The following is a 17,546-nucleotide window of genomic DNA, read 5'->3' on the forward strand; positions in this document are numbered from 1 at the left end:
TTATCTGCATTCAAGGTGCTCCTTAGAAATAGTAAATAAACTCTGATTCAGACTTGTTTTCACCCGTTTTTCTCTCTGCCTTCTATTGCAAAACCAAACTCTTACTACTTCTTTCTCAAGATTCAGTTCTTCAGCCATTCGCATGATCTCTTGAGAGGAAGGTTTATTCTGTTCTCCAAAGTGTCTCTCCAGAGCATCTTTAGCAGCGATACTGAGTAGGGAGGGGTATAGAGAAGTGTGAGATTAAGGTGTTTTAATGATGTTTTGGCAGATCAAAATTCAGTAATGTTGAATTTCATAAATATCAACATGAAAATATTTAAAGACTCTGAAAACATTTCCAAAGCTTCAACAAAGATAAGTGTGTAGCCTGTAGAACATTTAGATGCTTGTGTTACACAGGGTACCGTAAGCAGAGTCACAGGAAGAAGTAAGGGAATTTAGACTTTCTATGTTTATCCAACTTTGTGCCACTAGAGGGCACTGACTTCCTGAAAAGGAAATGAACACTTGTGTGGGCATTTCTAAATGTCCCTCAGAAATCATTTAAGTTATTTATAATAGGTGAGATGTTAAGTGAATAACTCATCGACCAAAACAAAATGTGTATTTTAGCATTTCCTCTGTAATTTTCACACAAATTACCAAAAGATGAGCCAACAGTCTTTCTAGCTTGAAATGCAAGGAACCATGTTGGACTTTAAGAGACTGAAATACTGATTGCTACTTTTGCTATTTTTAATAACATAGATACCATATTGCCAGAGCAAGACATATCTGAAAGGACAGCAGAAATAAACACTTTGTATAAGTAATTGTTTAATTCTTGTTTTAGCCAAAAACTTGTGGAGTGAATGTTCTTACTGGCTCTAGGTTATTAAATTATGCTTTTCCACCAATCTTGTTTTTTCAATGGACTCTATTCACCATGCATTTGTGTTATGTTGCACCTATGTTATCCTCAAATACTCTTCCATATATATATATATATATATATATATATATATACATACACACACACACACACACTATATATATATCTATATGAATATATATAGATATACATATATATATATGTATATATTCCATTTCCTCTATACCTTTTAGTGTCTCAAAAGAATACCTTATAGTTGTTCTTCGCTTCCTTTTCCTTTCATTTGCTCCCACTTTTTCATTGTATAAAGCTGTAATGGGGACAAGAGAAACAATTGCAAAAACAAAGTAGGTTTTAAAAAACTGTCAGATTTGAGTTTCAAGTTTTCTTTATAAAACAATGCAAAATAAAGTCTATACATTTTTGTTTTACAGTTTTGCATTCTGTGTTATTTTATAGTATAAGACCCAGCACAAAAATGTTAAGGCAGAAATACTAACTCTGCAAAGACAAACATCTATAAATGATGACCCTACCATAGTTTCCTTGGAACATTTTATTGAAAAGCTCTCAAACTTTGCTCTTTATCCAGCTTTGATGGTAGTATGAGTAGGTAATTTTATTACATTAGCAATTGCTTATGTACTTATTTGGAAGACTGGTGTGTACAAATTCTCTGCCTACGGTAATATTAGGTTATAAAAATTCCTGTACAATCACTATGGTATAGCACAGAGCCAAAAAATCTGGATGTGTTTAAAAAAAAAAAAAAAAGTCATGTCATCACCTCATGCCTGTGCCACGTTATCTAGAAACCTGTTCTTCTACAGCTTATCTTCTCACTCGGTTTACCCTTCTCAGTAAACTTATTTCTATGCTTTCATTATCCTTCCTTTTTTTAGTATTATGAAACATTTTTTGTAATATGAAATTTATTGTCAAATTGGTTTCCATACAACACCCAGTGCTCATCCCAATAGGTGCCCTCCTCAATGCCCACCACCCACCCACCTCCCCTCCCTCCCACCCCCCATCAGCTCATTCTCCGTTTTTAAGAGTCTCTTATGCTTTGGCTCCCTCCCTCTCTAACCTTTTTTTTTTTTTTTTCTTCTCCTCCCCCATGGTCTTCTGTTAAACTTCTCAGGATCCACATAAGAGTGAAAACATATGGCATCTGTCTTTCCCTACCATTGTTTCTAGGTTAAAACATCACACAGCCCTCAGAGATCTAACTTCAGTACCTCCGACTTGCTCTGCTTCCTCCAGCCATTTTGATAATATTGCTTTTAGTTTGCATGCATTTTTAAAGCTGAGCTGCAGGTTTTCAAATCGGCAGATAGTCGTTTGACTGAATTCTGAGCCATGCACAGCTGCCAGGGCTTCCCCAACATTCGTTTGGGTGTATCCTGTGAGAGGGCAATAAAGACCCATTAGCTCCAGCTGTTCAAGAAAGATTCACTCTGGTCTTTCTTTTGGTCTTTATGAAGCATTTCTTTTAAGCATATGCATTGGCAATTTAGAACTGTTTAGTAAGTTCCATGTAGAATTGTCAAGTACTTCAAAAAATACTCTTAGTTAATTTTTTCTAGAAGGCAAAACAATTCAGACAGGAACATCTGCCATTCACAGTACTTAGTGACATTGGATAGAGGTATCAAACATTTTATAAGACACTAAAAAATTTTTGCTGTCTTTATTAAACGTCTGATGATATATGCTAAAAAATACAGTGTATTAAATATGATGCATAAAATGTATGATATATCACAAATATTTTTATCTCAACTATAAAATTTTCAACTATATTGCTAAAGGGTACCAAGTAAAACTAAGAATTATGTTTACTTTCCCTAAAAACATGTTTATTCCAAGACTGTGATCACCCAGTATTTTACATGTATCTTCGAGGACATTTGTTATATCATTTGGTAATGCTTCAGGCCAAAGATCCTCATTGATTGTCCCAAAACATTTTTAGAGTACAAGTTGATATCAACCATCAGCACTGAATTTGAAATATTAACAGCAATATAAATAGCTCATTGAAAATGGTTGTTGTAAAGATGCCTATTGCTGTGTTTATCATATATAGTCATTGCATATTAATTCAGGGCCTATAGCTATATATCTGTATGCATAAAATGGTTACATACAATGCCCATCAATAAATATTACAAAATTACCTGTGGTTCATTCCACAGGTGCGGAGGGTGGAACTATCATTTTCAATCCATTTAAAAGATACACTACTTCATGAATTTAAATCAAGGTTAATTTTTATAGTTATTTTATGTTAAAAAACACTATTGAATAGAAAGCATGCAAAGGCTATCTACAGTTCACAGAGAAAGAATTCCAAATGACTATAAAACACATGAAGTACCATTTTTCAATCTTCACTCAAATTTAAAATGAAAGTACCATGAGGTACCACTTTGACCTATCTGATTTACCTGATTTGCAAAGACCCAAAAGATTAAACCACATTTTTCTTCAACAATTTTATTCTGTGTGCTGTCGGTCACTGTTCTAAGTGCTGAGGATATGCTTTTAAGGAAAAATAAAAATAAAAAATTCCTGCCTTCATAAAGATTATATTCTGAGCAGTTTGCCAAGAGACACTCGTGGTGGTAAAATTTGGTACAACCTCTATACAGACCAATTTGACAACATCTATCAAAATTACAAATACACACACTTTAATTAAGAAATTGTGTTTTTAACACTTGTCCTACATATAAATTTATGTAGGTACAAAATGGCATTTATGATGTGAATCATCATAGGATTTTTTAAAAATGAGTTTATTTTGAGAGAGAGACATAGTGTGGAAGCAGGGGGAGGGGCAGAGAGAGAGAGAGAGAGAGAGAGAGAATCCCAAGTGGGCTCTGCACTGTCAGCATGGAGCCCAAAGTGGGGCTCAAACTCATTTGAGCTCAAACTCATTTTTTTTTTTATAGAAAAAAATCTATATTGAAAGGTCTGTATAGCTGCTTATATGTACATAAGGTATCTCTGGAAGGATGCAAAGAAACCTGATAAACAGGAAAGACAAACAGAAAAGATATATTTCACTTACGCCCTTTATGCCTTCGAATCATATGAATGACTTATCTATTCCTAAGTTCAAATAAAATAGAAAAGCAAGTACTTCAAGACAAATTTTGAGGTAGGTAAGTGGGAAAAAATAGCATTAATTTAAAAACCTATGTATTTAGGATATTAAGAATTAACAAGGAGATAAAGGTTTTTGTAGGATTTCCATAATTGGAGTAACTTATATCCACAGCAGAGATGTAGAATGAGAACTGTCTTAGACTTCTGAGTAGAGTATAAGAGACTGAACAGTAATATAGTAAGGATTTGCAGACTAAGGTGTATGCCTGTTACTCTTAAAAAGTGCATACCTAACTTAATTCTTCTCACTTTAAATTCATTGGCAAACTTCTCAAGTTCTCGGATTTCCGGAGAATCCATGTCTATGGGCTCTTCAATCAATTTACTTTTCCGCCTGAGTTCCTGCTTGAAATCAGTGACGGTGGGGTCTTCTGCCAGAAGAGGCTGGTGCATGGGAGGAAAGCCATGACTCAAGGTGTGGTCAGGAAACTTGTAAAGACAAGGGGTTAAGCTACCTGTGAATAAACAAAGAGAGGGAAGGAAAGGGATTTGTAATTGTCCGCCATTTCTATACAAGCAAAAGTTTTGCACCTTTGAAACCATTATTTCCCTACAGCTGTCAAAATTAAAAAAGATTTTTTTTTCATATTTATTTGAGAAAGAGAGAGAGGGGGAGGAGCAGAGAGAGAGAGGGAGACAGGGAATCCCAACCACCTCCATGCTGTCAGCCCAGAGCCCAACATAGGGCTTGATCTCAGAAACTGTGAGATCATGACCTGAGCCGAAATCGAGTTGGATGCTTAACTGACTGAGCCAACCAGGCGCCCCTAGCTGTCACAGTTCTAAAAGGTTAAGTAACATTCAGCCTTCTAAAATAGCAGAGTAGCTTAGTAAAAATGTTTCTTTTCCACCTTCCCCAGAGCAGCAAAAACAAAAATAATGCCAAAGGAAAAAAGCAGGGAATTGCAAATAATTAAAATAGAAATAAGCAAATACTCTCAGAAGTATGTTTCCCATTATTTCATTTTTCTCTTAAAAGACACCTGTTCCTGTGAATCTGAGGTTCAACTAAAACTGGAATGTAGATTTCAATCTCTGTTATTTTAATTCATTACGCAAATAATCTGTGATGTTTATTATAAACAAGGCATATGCTTAAAGTGCTGTGCTGGGAAGTTTTCTTAGTATTAGAAAATTAATTTTACAATATTAAGAAGCTCCCCTGTTTTATCAGTCAATGCTTAATTTCAAGGGAAAATAATCGTGTCTTTTTTTTTTTAATTTAACAAAGGCAGGTGAAAAGAAAATAATGAGAACATGAAATACATTAATATGGTTAAATAGATTCAAGGAGTGAAAGGAAAAAAGGTAATTTTTAAAGTTCTATTAAAAGGCAGCATCAAGATTTCTTGAAAAGTATACAATATAATGGAATCATTTCTTGATTATTATTGAAGAAGCAAAACTAATGACAAGGAAGGGTGCAATTCTAGATACGATAGGCAATCGCCCATAAATGATGAAGCATTAGATCAACTGGGCTAAATAATAAATCACAAAAACACTAAAAGATGTAATTTTTTAAAAACTTCTTGCAGATTTCATTCTGTACTAGGAAAGGAGAGTCACTCTCAGTTGGGGAGCATGGGTGGATGACAGGACAGCATCAGCCAAATTTCGACACATTTCTGTTTTTCCTCATCAATACATTGTTTTTATTGGTAGAGATTTCACTTCAATTTATATTTAATGACACTTGTATAAGCAAGACATTTTATACAAATAAAATACTTGGTAATTTATCATTTTTCTTATGAGTATAAATAAATATTTAAGCTAAAAATAAATTACTATAGAATGAATGCAATAATCATTCTTGGAAACACTGAAAAAATATATCAAATTTATGCTATTATTTTTCTATAAATACATTCACAAATCAAAGACATGAGTAATAATGTAATTTTCTAGAATATATAAATCTTATATTAATATATCAATATGTAATAACCAAAGAATAGTGTAAGTCAGCAAATGATCGACTTGCATTATTTATATGACAATATGTAATTATAAAGTGTGCCCCTTTCCATAGACTATGTCCTTTTTGGGAGCAAAGTAATATACAAGTGAGGAGTTAAACAAAAATAGCATAAAATAAATTTAGCTGCTGTGAAATATATTTGAAAGAAACTATTCCTGTCTAAAAAAATTCATGCTTCTTTTACAAACCCAAATTACCCAGTTTTACTTTTTAAAGTCAGTTAATTGTCCACTCTATGCTTTAGTGGGTGGTATATTGATCAGACAAGATAAAATTTTCAAAAGCAGTTCTATCAATTTTTAAAATGTTTATTAATTTCTTTTTTTTTTAATGCTTATTTTTGAGAGGGAGAAAGAGACAGAGAGTGAGTGGTGGAGGGGCAGAGAGCTAGGGAGACACAGAATCTGAAGCGGCCTCCAGGCTCTGAGCGGTCAGAGGTCGATGTGGGGCTTTAACTCATGAACCATGAGATTATTACCTGAGCCGAAGTCAGACACGCAACTGACTGAGCCACCCAGGTGTCCCAATGTTTACTAATTTCTATTAGCTTTGCATTTCTGCTAGTTGAAGTAAAAGAAATTACATAAAAGGAAACCGATCACGTTTATTTTAGGATTTGCTTAATATTTATCTCAAGACTTTGCTTCCACTTAGGCTTTAAGAGTTGGTACTCAGATATATGAAAACAATCTTCACTTCTTGTATCATTCAAAAACACGAAATATCACTCAAGACACTTAATGAAGTACTATGAGAAAGAGTAAAAGCAGCGAGAAAAAAATAAGCTGCTGAGGTTTTTTCTCTACCTTACTATTTTATTATTTTTTGTATTGAAGTATATTTGACACGCAATGTTACGTTGGTTCAGGTATACTCCATAGTGATTGGACGACTCTGTGTTTGCTGTGCTTGCTCTAAGTGTAGCTACTGCCATCTGTCACCAGATGATGCTGTTACAATATCATTGACCACAGGGGCACCTGGGTGGCTCAGTCGGTTGAGCGTCCAACTTCGGCTCAGGTCATGATCTCATGGTCCGTGAGTTCGAGCCCCGCGTCGGGCTCTGTGCTGACAGCTCAGAGCCTGGAGCCTGCTTCAGATTCTGTGTCTCCCTCTCTCTCTGACCCTCCCCCGTTCATGCTCTGTCTCTGTCTCAAAAATAAACATTAAAAAAAATTTTAAGCAATATCATTGACCACATTCCTTGTGCTCTACCTTTCATCCCTGTGGCTTACTCATTCCATACCTGGAAGCCTGTATCTCCTACTCCCCCTCACCCAGTTTGCCCATGTCTCCATCAGTTTGTTCTTTGTATTTATGGGTCTGTTTCTGCTTTGTTTGTTCATTTGTTTTGTTTTTTTAGATTCCACATATAAGTAAACTCATTTGGTATTTTTCTTTCTCTGACTTCACTTAGCATAATACTCTCTAGCTCCATCCGTGACAAATGGCCATCTCATTCTTTAAGGCAGAGTAATATCCCACTGTGTATATATATGTGCCGTCTGCTGTGTGATTTTACACATTTAATGTATTTTAAAGCACTTCAGATAACTCATTTTACCTAAGTCAAATTTTTATTTTCCATAAATAATTTGTTACATATCTTTTATATGCTATGCCGTAAGGTCTGAATTTATTAGCCTTTGTGGTCATCGTTTTTTATTTTTCTTGCTGACCATAGTCACACACTGCTACAAATCTACGTGATACTTTGTGCTGTGTCCATTTCACACTTGTCATCTTGTCTTTATATAAGTGAAATAGAAACAAATTTTATTCACAATTTAAAATTTAGAAAATTTAAGTAAAAGGAAGTTAAACAACCTCCATTGGATGCTACAATGAATCAACTATACAGCTAAAACCAGATCTAAAGTCCAATGAGCACTGTAATAAACCACACTGAAATAATCACCTCATTCAATTTTTAGGCAATCTGTACTCAGGTAAGCCAAATGTACTTTCCTTTAAAGACATCTGCAGTTTAAATATATTTGGCTACATTAAACATATACTTTCAGACAAAAATATTATAGTTTATTACAATATTAGAAGAGAGCCACCTCTATTTCTGGAAAATTATAGAGGTAGTTTATACATTATAAATACCCTGGAAAGGGGTGCCTGGGTGGCTGAGTTCCTTAAGCATCTGACTCTTGATTTCGGCTCACGTCATGATCTCACAGTCCATGAGTTTCAGCCCTGCATCTGACAGTTCAGACCCTGCTTGGGATTCTCTCTCTGCCTCTCCCCTGCGTTCTCTCTCACCCTCTCTCTCAAAATAAATAAACTTAAAAGATACTCTGGGAAAATCAACATTTAAAATATAAATTTGAATGTGAGTCCATGAAAAGTACACAGGAGATACTATGTTCAAAGGTTTGGCATCCAGAGCAAAGGAAAACACAATGTGTGATATGTTTGTATTTTTCATTAAGTGAATATATCCACAGTTATCTGCACAGACACATTTCTCCTGGAATTAACTTTAAACAGAAATTCATGACAGTCATAAGCAAAGGCAAAGTGCTGTGTGTCTCATATGATCCTATATTTGGGGGAGAGTGGACAGTGACTGGTAGGGTATGTATGGAAAGATATTAAATCTTTCTGAAGTACTGATTAAAAACAAAAACAAAAACAAAAACGGGGCACCTGGGTAGCTCAGTTGGTTAAGCGTCCGACTTTGGCTCAGGTCATGATCTTACGGTTCGTGGGTTTGGGCCCGTGTGAGGCTCTGTGCTGACAGCGCAGAGCCTGGAGCCTGCTTCGGATTTTGTCTCCTCTCTCTCTGCCCCTCCCCTGCTCATGCTCTGTCTCTCTCAAAAGTAAATAAATGTTAAAAAAGAGATGTCATAAAAAAATTTTAAAAGTGGGAAGAAGATAAAAGAAGCAATGAATCCTCTGTAGCCAGAGTCTCATAAACAATTTCCAAAACACGGATAAAGCAGTGTGAGCCTAGAGAAGCACACAGCTAAACCTCTTGGAAGTGTTTGCACCTTATTTACAGTCTGAAGTATATTTTCATGTTGTAGATTAATCCACCCAAACCTTTCTTTTATTTGTGTTGAGAGAGGGAGAGGGCACGAGCAGGGAAGGGGAGGAGAGGGAGGGAGAGAGAGAGAATCTTGTACCATCAGTGCTCAGTCAGATGTGGGGCTTGAACTCACAAACTGTGAGATCAAGACCTGAGCAGAATGCTTAATGGACAGAGCCACCCAGGTGCTCCTCACATAAGCTTTCCTAAATTGCTGGGTCATATATTTCCATGTGGCGGACGTGGGAGAAGAAAAGAGGTAAATCTTTTAAAGCTAGCAATGGGGAGGCCAAGGTGGCTGGTTCAACACACTATGGTATGGGGCAAATTGCTCTTCTGGAGCACGTGGCTCTGGATGCTGACAATGTCTCTGAGGGTCCGGACTTGAAGCCTTACAAGAACACACAGGGGAACCAGAGGGACACAGTAAAATTCACCATTTTGCTGGAGACATGCAAAGGAATGTGTATTTCAATGTTTTCATTCATTCATTCATTCATTCATTCATTCATTTATTTATTTGTTCTTCACACCTGACCAAGTGAGGCAAACCAGAAGTGTGAATTGTGATCTTTTCTATGCACGGGGAAAATCTTATCCATATACAGCAGGGATCCTCTGCATGGTTTTGTAATTTATTTGGAACACAGCCATGCCCATTTGTTTCCACGTAGCCTGGGAATGCTTTCCTGCTATAGTGATCAAATTGAGTAGTTGAGAGACTAAGAAAACTTAGGGAAAATGCCTCATGTTACTGCTACGAAACAGTTTTTTCTGATTCAGAGGTTAAAAAACAAACAAACAAAAACCCCAAACCTTCAGAATTACTTCCTCCCTCAGAGTCAACACCACCAGAACAAGTTAGGGAGAAACAAAATAAAAAAGGAGAAGTAGAAAAAAGGAGGAGAAAGAAGGAAGAAGAGAAAGGAAGAGGAAGGAAGGAGTGGGGGAGGAACAAGGAACTGCAGAGGGGGAGACAAAGGAGGAGAAGAGGAAAGAAAACAACTTCAGAATGAGAGCTGGGCTCCAAAGTTGACTATTTCTCTATGTCAACCATCAAACTGATTTCTGTTGTCTATTGCATACGAGCAGTTAGAGAGGGCATTTTCGGTCATAATTATCTTTTCTTATTCACTTATTATTAAAAAGAAACAAAACAAAACAATGCGGGTGCCTGGATGGTTCAGTCAGTTACGCTTCCAACTTCAGCTCAGGTCATAATCTCACAGTTCGTGGGTTCTAGCCCCGTGTCAGGCTTTGTGCTGACAGCTCCGAGCCTGGAGCCTGCTTTGGATTCTGCATCTCCCTCTCTCTCTGCCCCTCCCCCATTTTCTTTCTTTCTCAAAAATAAACTTAAAAAAAAATTCATCGTTCCAAACCTCAGCTATTTTACTTTTCTCTTTAAATTAATTTTTTTAACGTTTTATTTATTTTTGAGACAGGGAGAGACAGAACATGAACAGGGGAGGGTCAGAGAGAGGGAGACACAGAATCTGAAACAGGCTCCAGACTCCGAGCTGTCAGCACAGAGCCTGACGTGGGGCTCGAACTCACGAACTGTGAGATCATGACCTGAGCCGAAGTCAGATGCCCAACCGACTGAGCCACCCAGGAGCCCCCCTCTTGAAATTAATTTTCAAATGAGGACTCTCATACCTCATTTTGGCTTGGCCGTTATATAATATGACCTTGCTGTGTTTAACACACATTACTGTGCCGCTGATTTGCTCAGTTTCCCCAGGATGGTGGGCAGAGCGGACAGCCCACTGAGCGTGTTGCCTAACTTTCACCCGCCTTCAGAAACTGGAGAAGAGAAACAATTTCAAATACTCAAGAATTAGCATTTGAGGTCTTTTTGTTGTTCTTTTGTGTTGTGTTCATCTAGAAGAGACTTTGAAGAGCTTTTTTTAAATTTTTAAATTGACATTGAAAAATTTTTTTTATTTTAAATAAAGAGAGTAGGGGAGAGGGGCAGAGGAAGAGAGAGAGAATCTTAAGCAGGCTTCTTGCTTGTGCGGAATCCCACATAGGGCTCAATCCCATGATTCTGGGATCATGACCGGAGCCAAAGTCAAGAGTTGGACACTCAACCTACTGAGCCACCAGCCTCCACTTAAAGAGCAATTTTAATTCACTGTTTCCTGTTATCCATGTTGTAGGCTGTTGAATAATCTAAATTCTCAGGGATGAAGGGACAGAAGAAGGCATTTAGCTGCAACAGTATCTAAAGAGAAGATCATGGGAAAGCCAGGTCAAGTTGGTACAAATTTGCCACAATTCAACCTCAATAAAGTTGTAGCTCTCACCACAACTCAGATAGGAAGAGATTAAAACTCAGAGAGGTTAAGTGACTTGAACAGGTTTGTAATTAGTTCATGGTGTGGCTAATTCATCGTTCCCAATGCATCTTTCTCTTTGGTGTGCCCACATATGGATAAGGCATGGTGGATTCATTTCATAATTTAAAAAATCCTCCCTACTAACCTTAACAAATATTAGCTATAGCTCTTCCCTTCCAGTGGGTTATTAATTTAATAAAACATTCAAACTAAATGTAAGCATCAGAGTACGGGTATAAGAGTACCACAGTAAAATAAAGCAATTTCACATCCTTTGAAATATATGTCTTTCTCTAGATTCCTTTCATATCGCATACATGACAATAAACCTGTCTTTATTGTAGATAATAAGACGCTTCTGCGGAGTGTGGGCAAGTGGCTGATTTGATGAATGCTCTGAGGCTTCTCAGAAAATTCCAATGACATAGCCAGGTTTCTCTGGTGTATTTTATATCTCTGTGCTCTTATTTTTGAATTCCTGCGTTTTATAACTCAATTTGTGTAGCCTCTCTGGGGATAAAGACAGAAGAGTTCAGATTCTCTGGGGTTTAATCTAGGATGCAAAAACCAATACTAAATACATGTCAAAATAATGACATTCCAATAATAAAGCATATCACTCTCAAAAGATATTCAAATATAATCTCGATGCTTGCCACGGTGAGTTTTTCTTTCGGTGACTAAATATAAATAACTTTTAAAACTCTAGTGATACATTCAAGTCTTAGCATGACCATATTGCTGTTCATGTCACTAAAGCAGGCTTTGGATCATTTTAAAGGGCTTTTCTGGAAGCTCTCCTTTTCAACTGCAGTGAGGAAGAGGGTTTGCTGAGTGCCTGCCGAGGGGGCTTGTCAGTACAGCCCCCGCTGCCTGTGGACTCTCATTGTGAGCCTGGGCCTGGAAACTAGAAACGGGTTAGAATTCTCAGGCCAGCTGCAAACCCACTAGGGCAGTAGCCTCAAGGGGGAGGGAGGTGGTAGCAAAAACCATCTCAGTGTTTGGTCTGTGGTGAACCTCCATCCTCTGCCACCTGTTGCTAGTTTCGAAGGCACCTCAAGTTGGACCTGGCTTTGTGGTCAGCAAGGCTGCTCCTCCAAGAGACAGTCACGTACAGCCATGTGCTGGTCACATCTGGTCTTCAAGATCCCAGTGTGGTGTGGGCCATACAAAGCATTCTGCCTACACCTCTATTGGCTCAATGCACATTCTACTATGTTTATAATGAGAGTAGCTTATCATCAACAAGGGCTGTTCTCATTAACCATGAATACTGATTAACTATTAAATATATGAATCATAAATAATCAGTCTTCCAAGGGGAAAAATATGGCCGTCCCCATTTCATAATTACTAAAAAAAGATACTAGGACTTACAGGTCTTCATTAGTCTTCATCTTACCATAAAGGTGAGGATATTAGTTTACGTAGAATGCTCATTGACGGAATGTAAGTGGAGATCATTGTTTCTGGAATAGCTTGAAGTTTTAATGTTTTATTTAGTCTCAACATGAAAAAAATTGGAGAAATTAAATGTTGAACTAAAATACTTGTTAAATTTTATTTCAAATTTATAGTTGTAAATCCATGGGTTCCCCCCCCACCCATCACTTATTAGGGATGATAACAAGACAAAGCAGTTAGAAAAGATTTCCTCAAGAGTGCTTGGGTGGCTCGGTCAGTTAAGTGTCTGACTTGATTTCTGCTTAGATCATGATCTCACGTTTCCTGAGATCAACCTCCACATGGGGCTCGAGCTGACAGCATGGAGCCTGCTTGGGATTCTCTCTTCCTATCAAAATAAATAAACTAAAAAAAAAAAAAAAGATTTCCTTAATATAGGATTCATTTATCTAAAGCTTCTCCCTTAGTATCACACATACTCTCTCTCTTATTTTCTCACATAGAACCTCAGTAGTTTATTGTCACCCATAAGGTTTCTCTCCCTGTAGTAACCAATATAAAAGGTCAAAGAATACCTAAAAAATATGTATACAAAATTGTGTACTTTGTTAAACCCTTAAAATCTTTTGCCTGGCCATATCTTAAAATTAAGTCATAAGGTTTGTTATGAATAGATTAGGTCAGATTTTCCTCTTAAGAAATGTGTTATCAGTGCTTTCATACAAGCATCAATAAATAATTAACCTTGATCTAGTGATGCTTTTTTGTCCAGAGGAAAAACAAAAGTAACTTCAACTATTTCAATCTCATTTAAGACTAACAACAACTCAGAGCTGCCACAGCTTTAAACAACTATCACTCAAGCCGCTACGATTCACTCTTAGCTTTCAATGTCTTGTTTACCTCACGGGCCAAATATCCAGAAGAAATACTGCAACGAGGGAGATGTTGTAGAAGTCTGTGCTGTCTGCTTTGGTAGCCACATGAGTTTGTTAACACTTGAAATGTGGCTACTGCAACCGAAGAACTAAATTTTAAATTTGACCTTATTTTAGCTAGTTTGTTTAAACTTAAATAAGCACGAGAGGCTAGTCACAACCATATTATAACTGGTGACATAAGTAACATCAATAACATCAAGTGACAATCTGCAGTTTGGCAGTAATGAATTAGAGTAAAATTCATACAAAGCAAACAAAAGAGTTAAGCACAGAAGTTCAGGGTTATGTAGAATAAGGGCAATCAGGTGTAACCATTATGATCTCTGAAGGTATCACATATTAGGGAACATTTCAGTAAGTAGTGGTTTACCAGCAATTTCCAAGGTTAAGCAATAAGAATTTCATGACACATTCTGCTAAAGGTTCCCTCAGACCCTCCTGAAGCCAAGACTACGCTGTATGTTAACTAAGTGGAGAATAAAAAATAATAAATAATAAGATTCTTTCAGACCCAAGAAATCCATCTTAGTGTCCCCAAACTCAACCTCACATATGCAGACAATTTTTCTTACCTGCCATCACTCCATAGGTCGATGGCTGGTTTCCATAATGACAGGAAGGAACAGAATAATGAAGTCCTGTTGCTGTGTTTCCCAACGATGTCACCAGGAAATATGCACACAAACATTTAGGAGTTTGGATCAAAGACAAAATAGACGGGACTGGTAAGAAAATGTATGAGGATTCAAGACACAGTCATTTCATTGCAAAAAGACACATTTATGGGATTCTTAAAGTTATATGGCAATAATTTGTTTTCACTTGGGGGAAATTCTCTGCTGAGGAGGCTACAAGCAGAAATCAAATTTTGTCTTAGGTAACCAGATCATAAATTATCAATCTGGATGATAACAATCTTTAATTATGTTGTGCTCTATGAAGGGTGACTGACCGGTTTGGACATTGGCCAATTGGGAGTTGCAGAATTCTTGTAGGTTCCATCTCATATACACATTACAATAAACTGGAGGAATAATCTCTTAAAATTCTTGTATAATATGGTTGTATATAGTGGTCTTTCTCTAGAGGAATGAATACAGAAACCAACTCCTGAACAGTCATTATCTCTATTCTCCTTACAATTTCTTCTATCAAAGAGAAAATGGCCAAGCAACTGGTCTCTATTTGGATACAATCATAAAAACCCCACTAAATGCAGATGTTGATGAAAAATCCATGACAGTGGATGATGTCTTTATGTTGATGTTGAAATCAAGAAGTTTTCTGGATGCCCACAATCAATGCAAAAATTCTAATAATAAAGCTGGTCAAAAAAAATTGTTGAGTGACTTGAGATCTGTAAAGTTTGAAAGCAGTATATAAATATTACCTCATTCATTGTTTTACTTGTCTTGTGGAATCAATGTGTATTATAAAATAAATTTGAATTGCTAAACTTTAATCAAGCTTTAAGCATGAATCACCAAGTTGACTAAAAGTATGGGTATTGACAATAAAACCACTCCTTATGTATTTCCTCATTTTTCCTTCATATCCTGAACATAGTGATAGGTTTGCATAAATATGATTATAAATTCTTGAATAAATATAAGATTATTAAGTATAGAATTAGAATCCTTTGAAAATTCTGAGATACAATCTAGTGATTAGAGATATGAGGTCACTTCAGAAAGCAACATTTTCTCTTACTATTGATAAATCTTCAAATTTTCATTTTAAAATTGACATGTAGAAAGAACGAAAGTAATTTTACATTATAATATTTTATATTATAATGATCAAATATAAAAATCTCACTATGCAATCCAAAATTAAACAAACATGAAACCCATGTTATATCCAATGCTCTTTTCATTATAGGCATTATTTCTACTTCCTTACCTAGTATATTATAATTTGATCTGATGAAAAAATTATAAAATCAAATGCTATAATCATGTATTTAAATATTATTTAAATATATACTTAGAATAGATATACCTATTATTTAAAATATACAATTAACTGTGATAACTGCTTACATTTAATTATAGCACATATTTTTGGTTAAAATACTTTATTATATTTTCCAAAAAATATGTTTGGGAGACTTCCATTATTGCCTTTTTATTTAAATTATGAGAATCTTTGGTAGATGAAAAAAAAAACCCTCTACATTAATAATTTTACCACAATCCAGATACTTACTCTTTAGATTTTAAAAAAATTCAGCTGCAGATTAATCCCAAACTTACTTATGAAAGAAATTTACTTAATTCAAAACTTTGTCCACTTATAAATCTACTTTAAAAACCTTGTTACTGCATAAAGAAAGGGTGCATTAGCAACACATACCTATTTGTATTTGAGACAATATATTCAAATTTTCAAGTTTAATTTTTACATAAGAAAGTTCTGTAAGAAAACATTAAAATTTCGTTAGAGATTGAAGTCTCTTCAGAACTCAGTTTTGAGAGATTTTAACTCAGTTTTATGGGTTCTAAATGTTACATGTGTCTTCTAGTTTTGATTTTTGAATTTTGAATTATGCTAAAAATATATTTGTTAAAATCATTTAATTATTTTATTCTTTGAAATCCGTAGTTTTTGGTATTGGGAATCATTCAGTTGTGTTTACTGTGAGGTATATGGCTGTTTTTGGACATGGTAAAACCAAATACATCTTTAAGATAAAGAAGTAACACCTTTTAAACACTATTTAGGCTATTGCTTTAGTTTGCTCTTGATCCATAAATGCTTACATAAAAATGCTTTTTGGATTAAAAACACCCAGACTCACTGTTATGTAGAAAATCTTCTTTATAATAAAACCAACAATTGAAATTACAACGCTTACTAATAGTTCTTTAACAATTTCTTAGGTACTTTGGCTTTTTAAATGTACTTAATATTTAACTTAAATTAAAGGAGAAAATGAAAGAAGCGAGGAGATTCTAAGCTAACAAGATCCAAAGGATCCATCCTGAAATCTTTAGGCCCAGCCGCACGGAGACCCGGATGGGAGTCAGTACCTGTAGACATCACATTGGTGGCGTGGTTGGAGACCGGGAGGCACTCGGCAGCACTGTGATGCATTATCAGAGGCAGAGTTGCAGAAGACTCGGAATTCAGAGGTATAAAGGTATCAGCCGAAGTAAAAGGTTGGCAACTCATTCCCACAAGAGAGTAGAAAAAGGAGGAGAACTGCTGCTCCCCAAATCAGTTTGATTATATTACAGTTTCAAAGGGCCGTTTCAAATCTCACTACCTGCATATATACATCAGGAAGGCTCTGAAGCAACCAGGAGGGCGCGTGCTGGTATTTATACTGCAGGGAAATCCCTTTCTACATGTTAATCGTCTTTTTCCCAGGGGTATTGCTTTATCAATCTGAACCATCTTCCTCCTCACCCACACATAATCCGTGCCCAAGAGGGAACCTGGTTCTGGGGTATAGATGGACGGAAAGGGAGAAATCTGAAACTTTGACAACTTCAGTAATTCAGACATTTTAGAAAGGAATCAAGAACTTCAAAAATAAGTGTCCCTCAAAGAAATAATCCTAAAGTGAATTGAAAAATACTAGGTGTCTTTTTGCTACTAATACAGTAACAAATGTTTATATGTGAGAGGTTTTGTGTTTTTTTTTTTTTTGATGACTTCTCACTAGATCTTGAAAATAACATAAAAATACATACTACAAAATTTTAAGAAACTATAAATATTAAAAGTTTAAATCAAAAGGTCTAGAGAAAAGTAATGAACAAATATATTGCCAACTACTGAT

At 35.9% G+C, this 17,546-nt stretch overlaps 1 protein-coding gene across 1 annotated transcript; it reads right to left on the reverse strand.

The window, feature by feature from the left end:
- On the reverse strand, positions 1-17,296 carry POU1F1 (POU class 1 homeobox 1). The gene is made up of 6 exons (XM_049628011.1): positions 16,792-17,296; positions 14,332-14,481; positions 4,282-4,506; positions 2,116-2,280; positions 1,124-1,184; positions 1-211 (listed from the first exon to the last, which is right to left on the reverse strand). The coding sequence occupies exons 1-6, from the start codon at positions 16,931-16,933 to the stop codon at positions 1-3; spliced, it is 954 nt and encodes a 317-aa protein (XP_049483968.1). The 5' UTR covers positions 16,934-17,296.
- Positions 17,297-17,546: the final 250 nt, after the last annotated feature.

The sequence above is a fragment of the Panthera uncia genome, chromosome C2 (genome assembly GCF_023721935.1).
Source record: "Panthera uncia isolate 11264 chromosome C2, Puncia_PCG_1.0, whole genome shotgun sequence".
Lineage (NCBI taxonomy): Eukaryota > Metazoa > Chordata > Mammalia > Carnivora > Felidae > Panthera > Panthera uncia.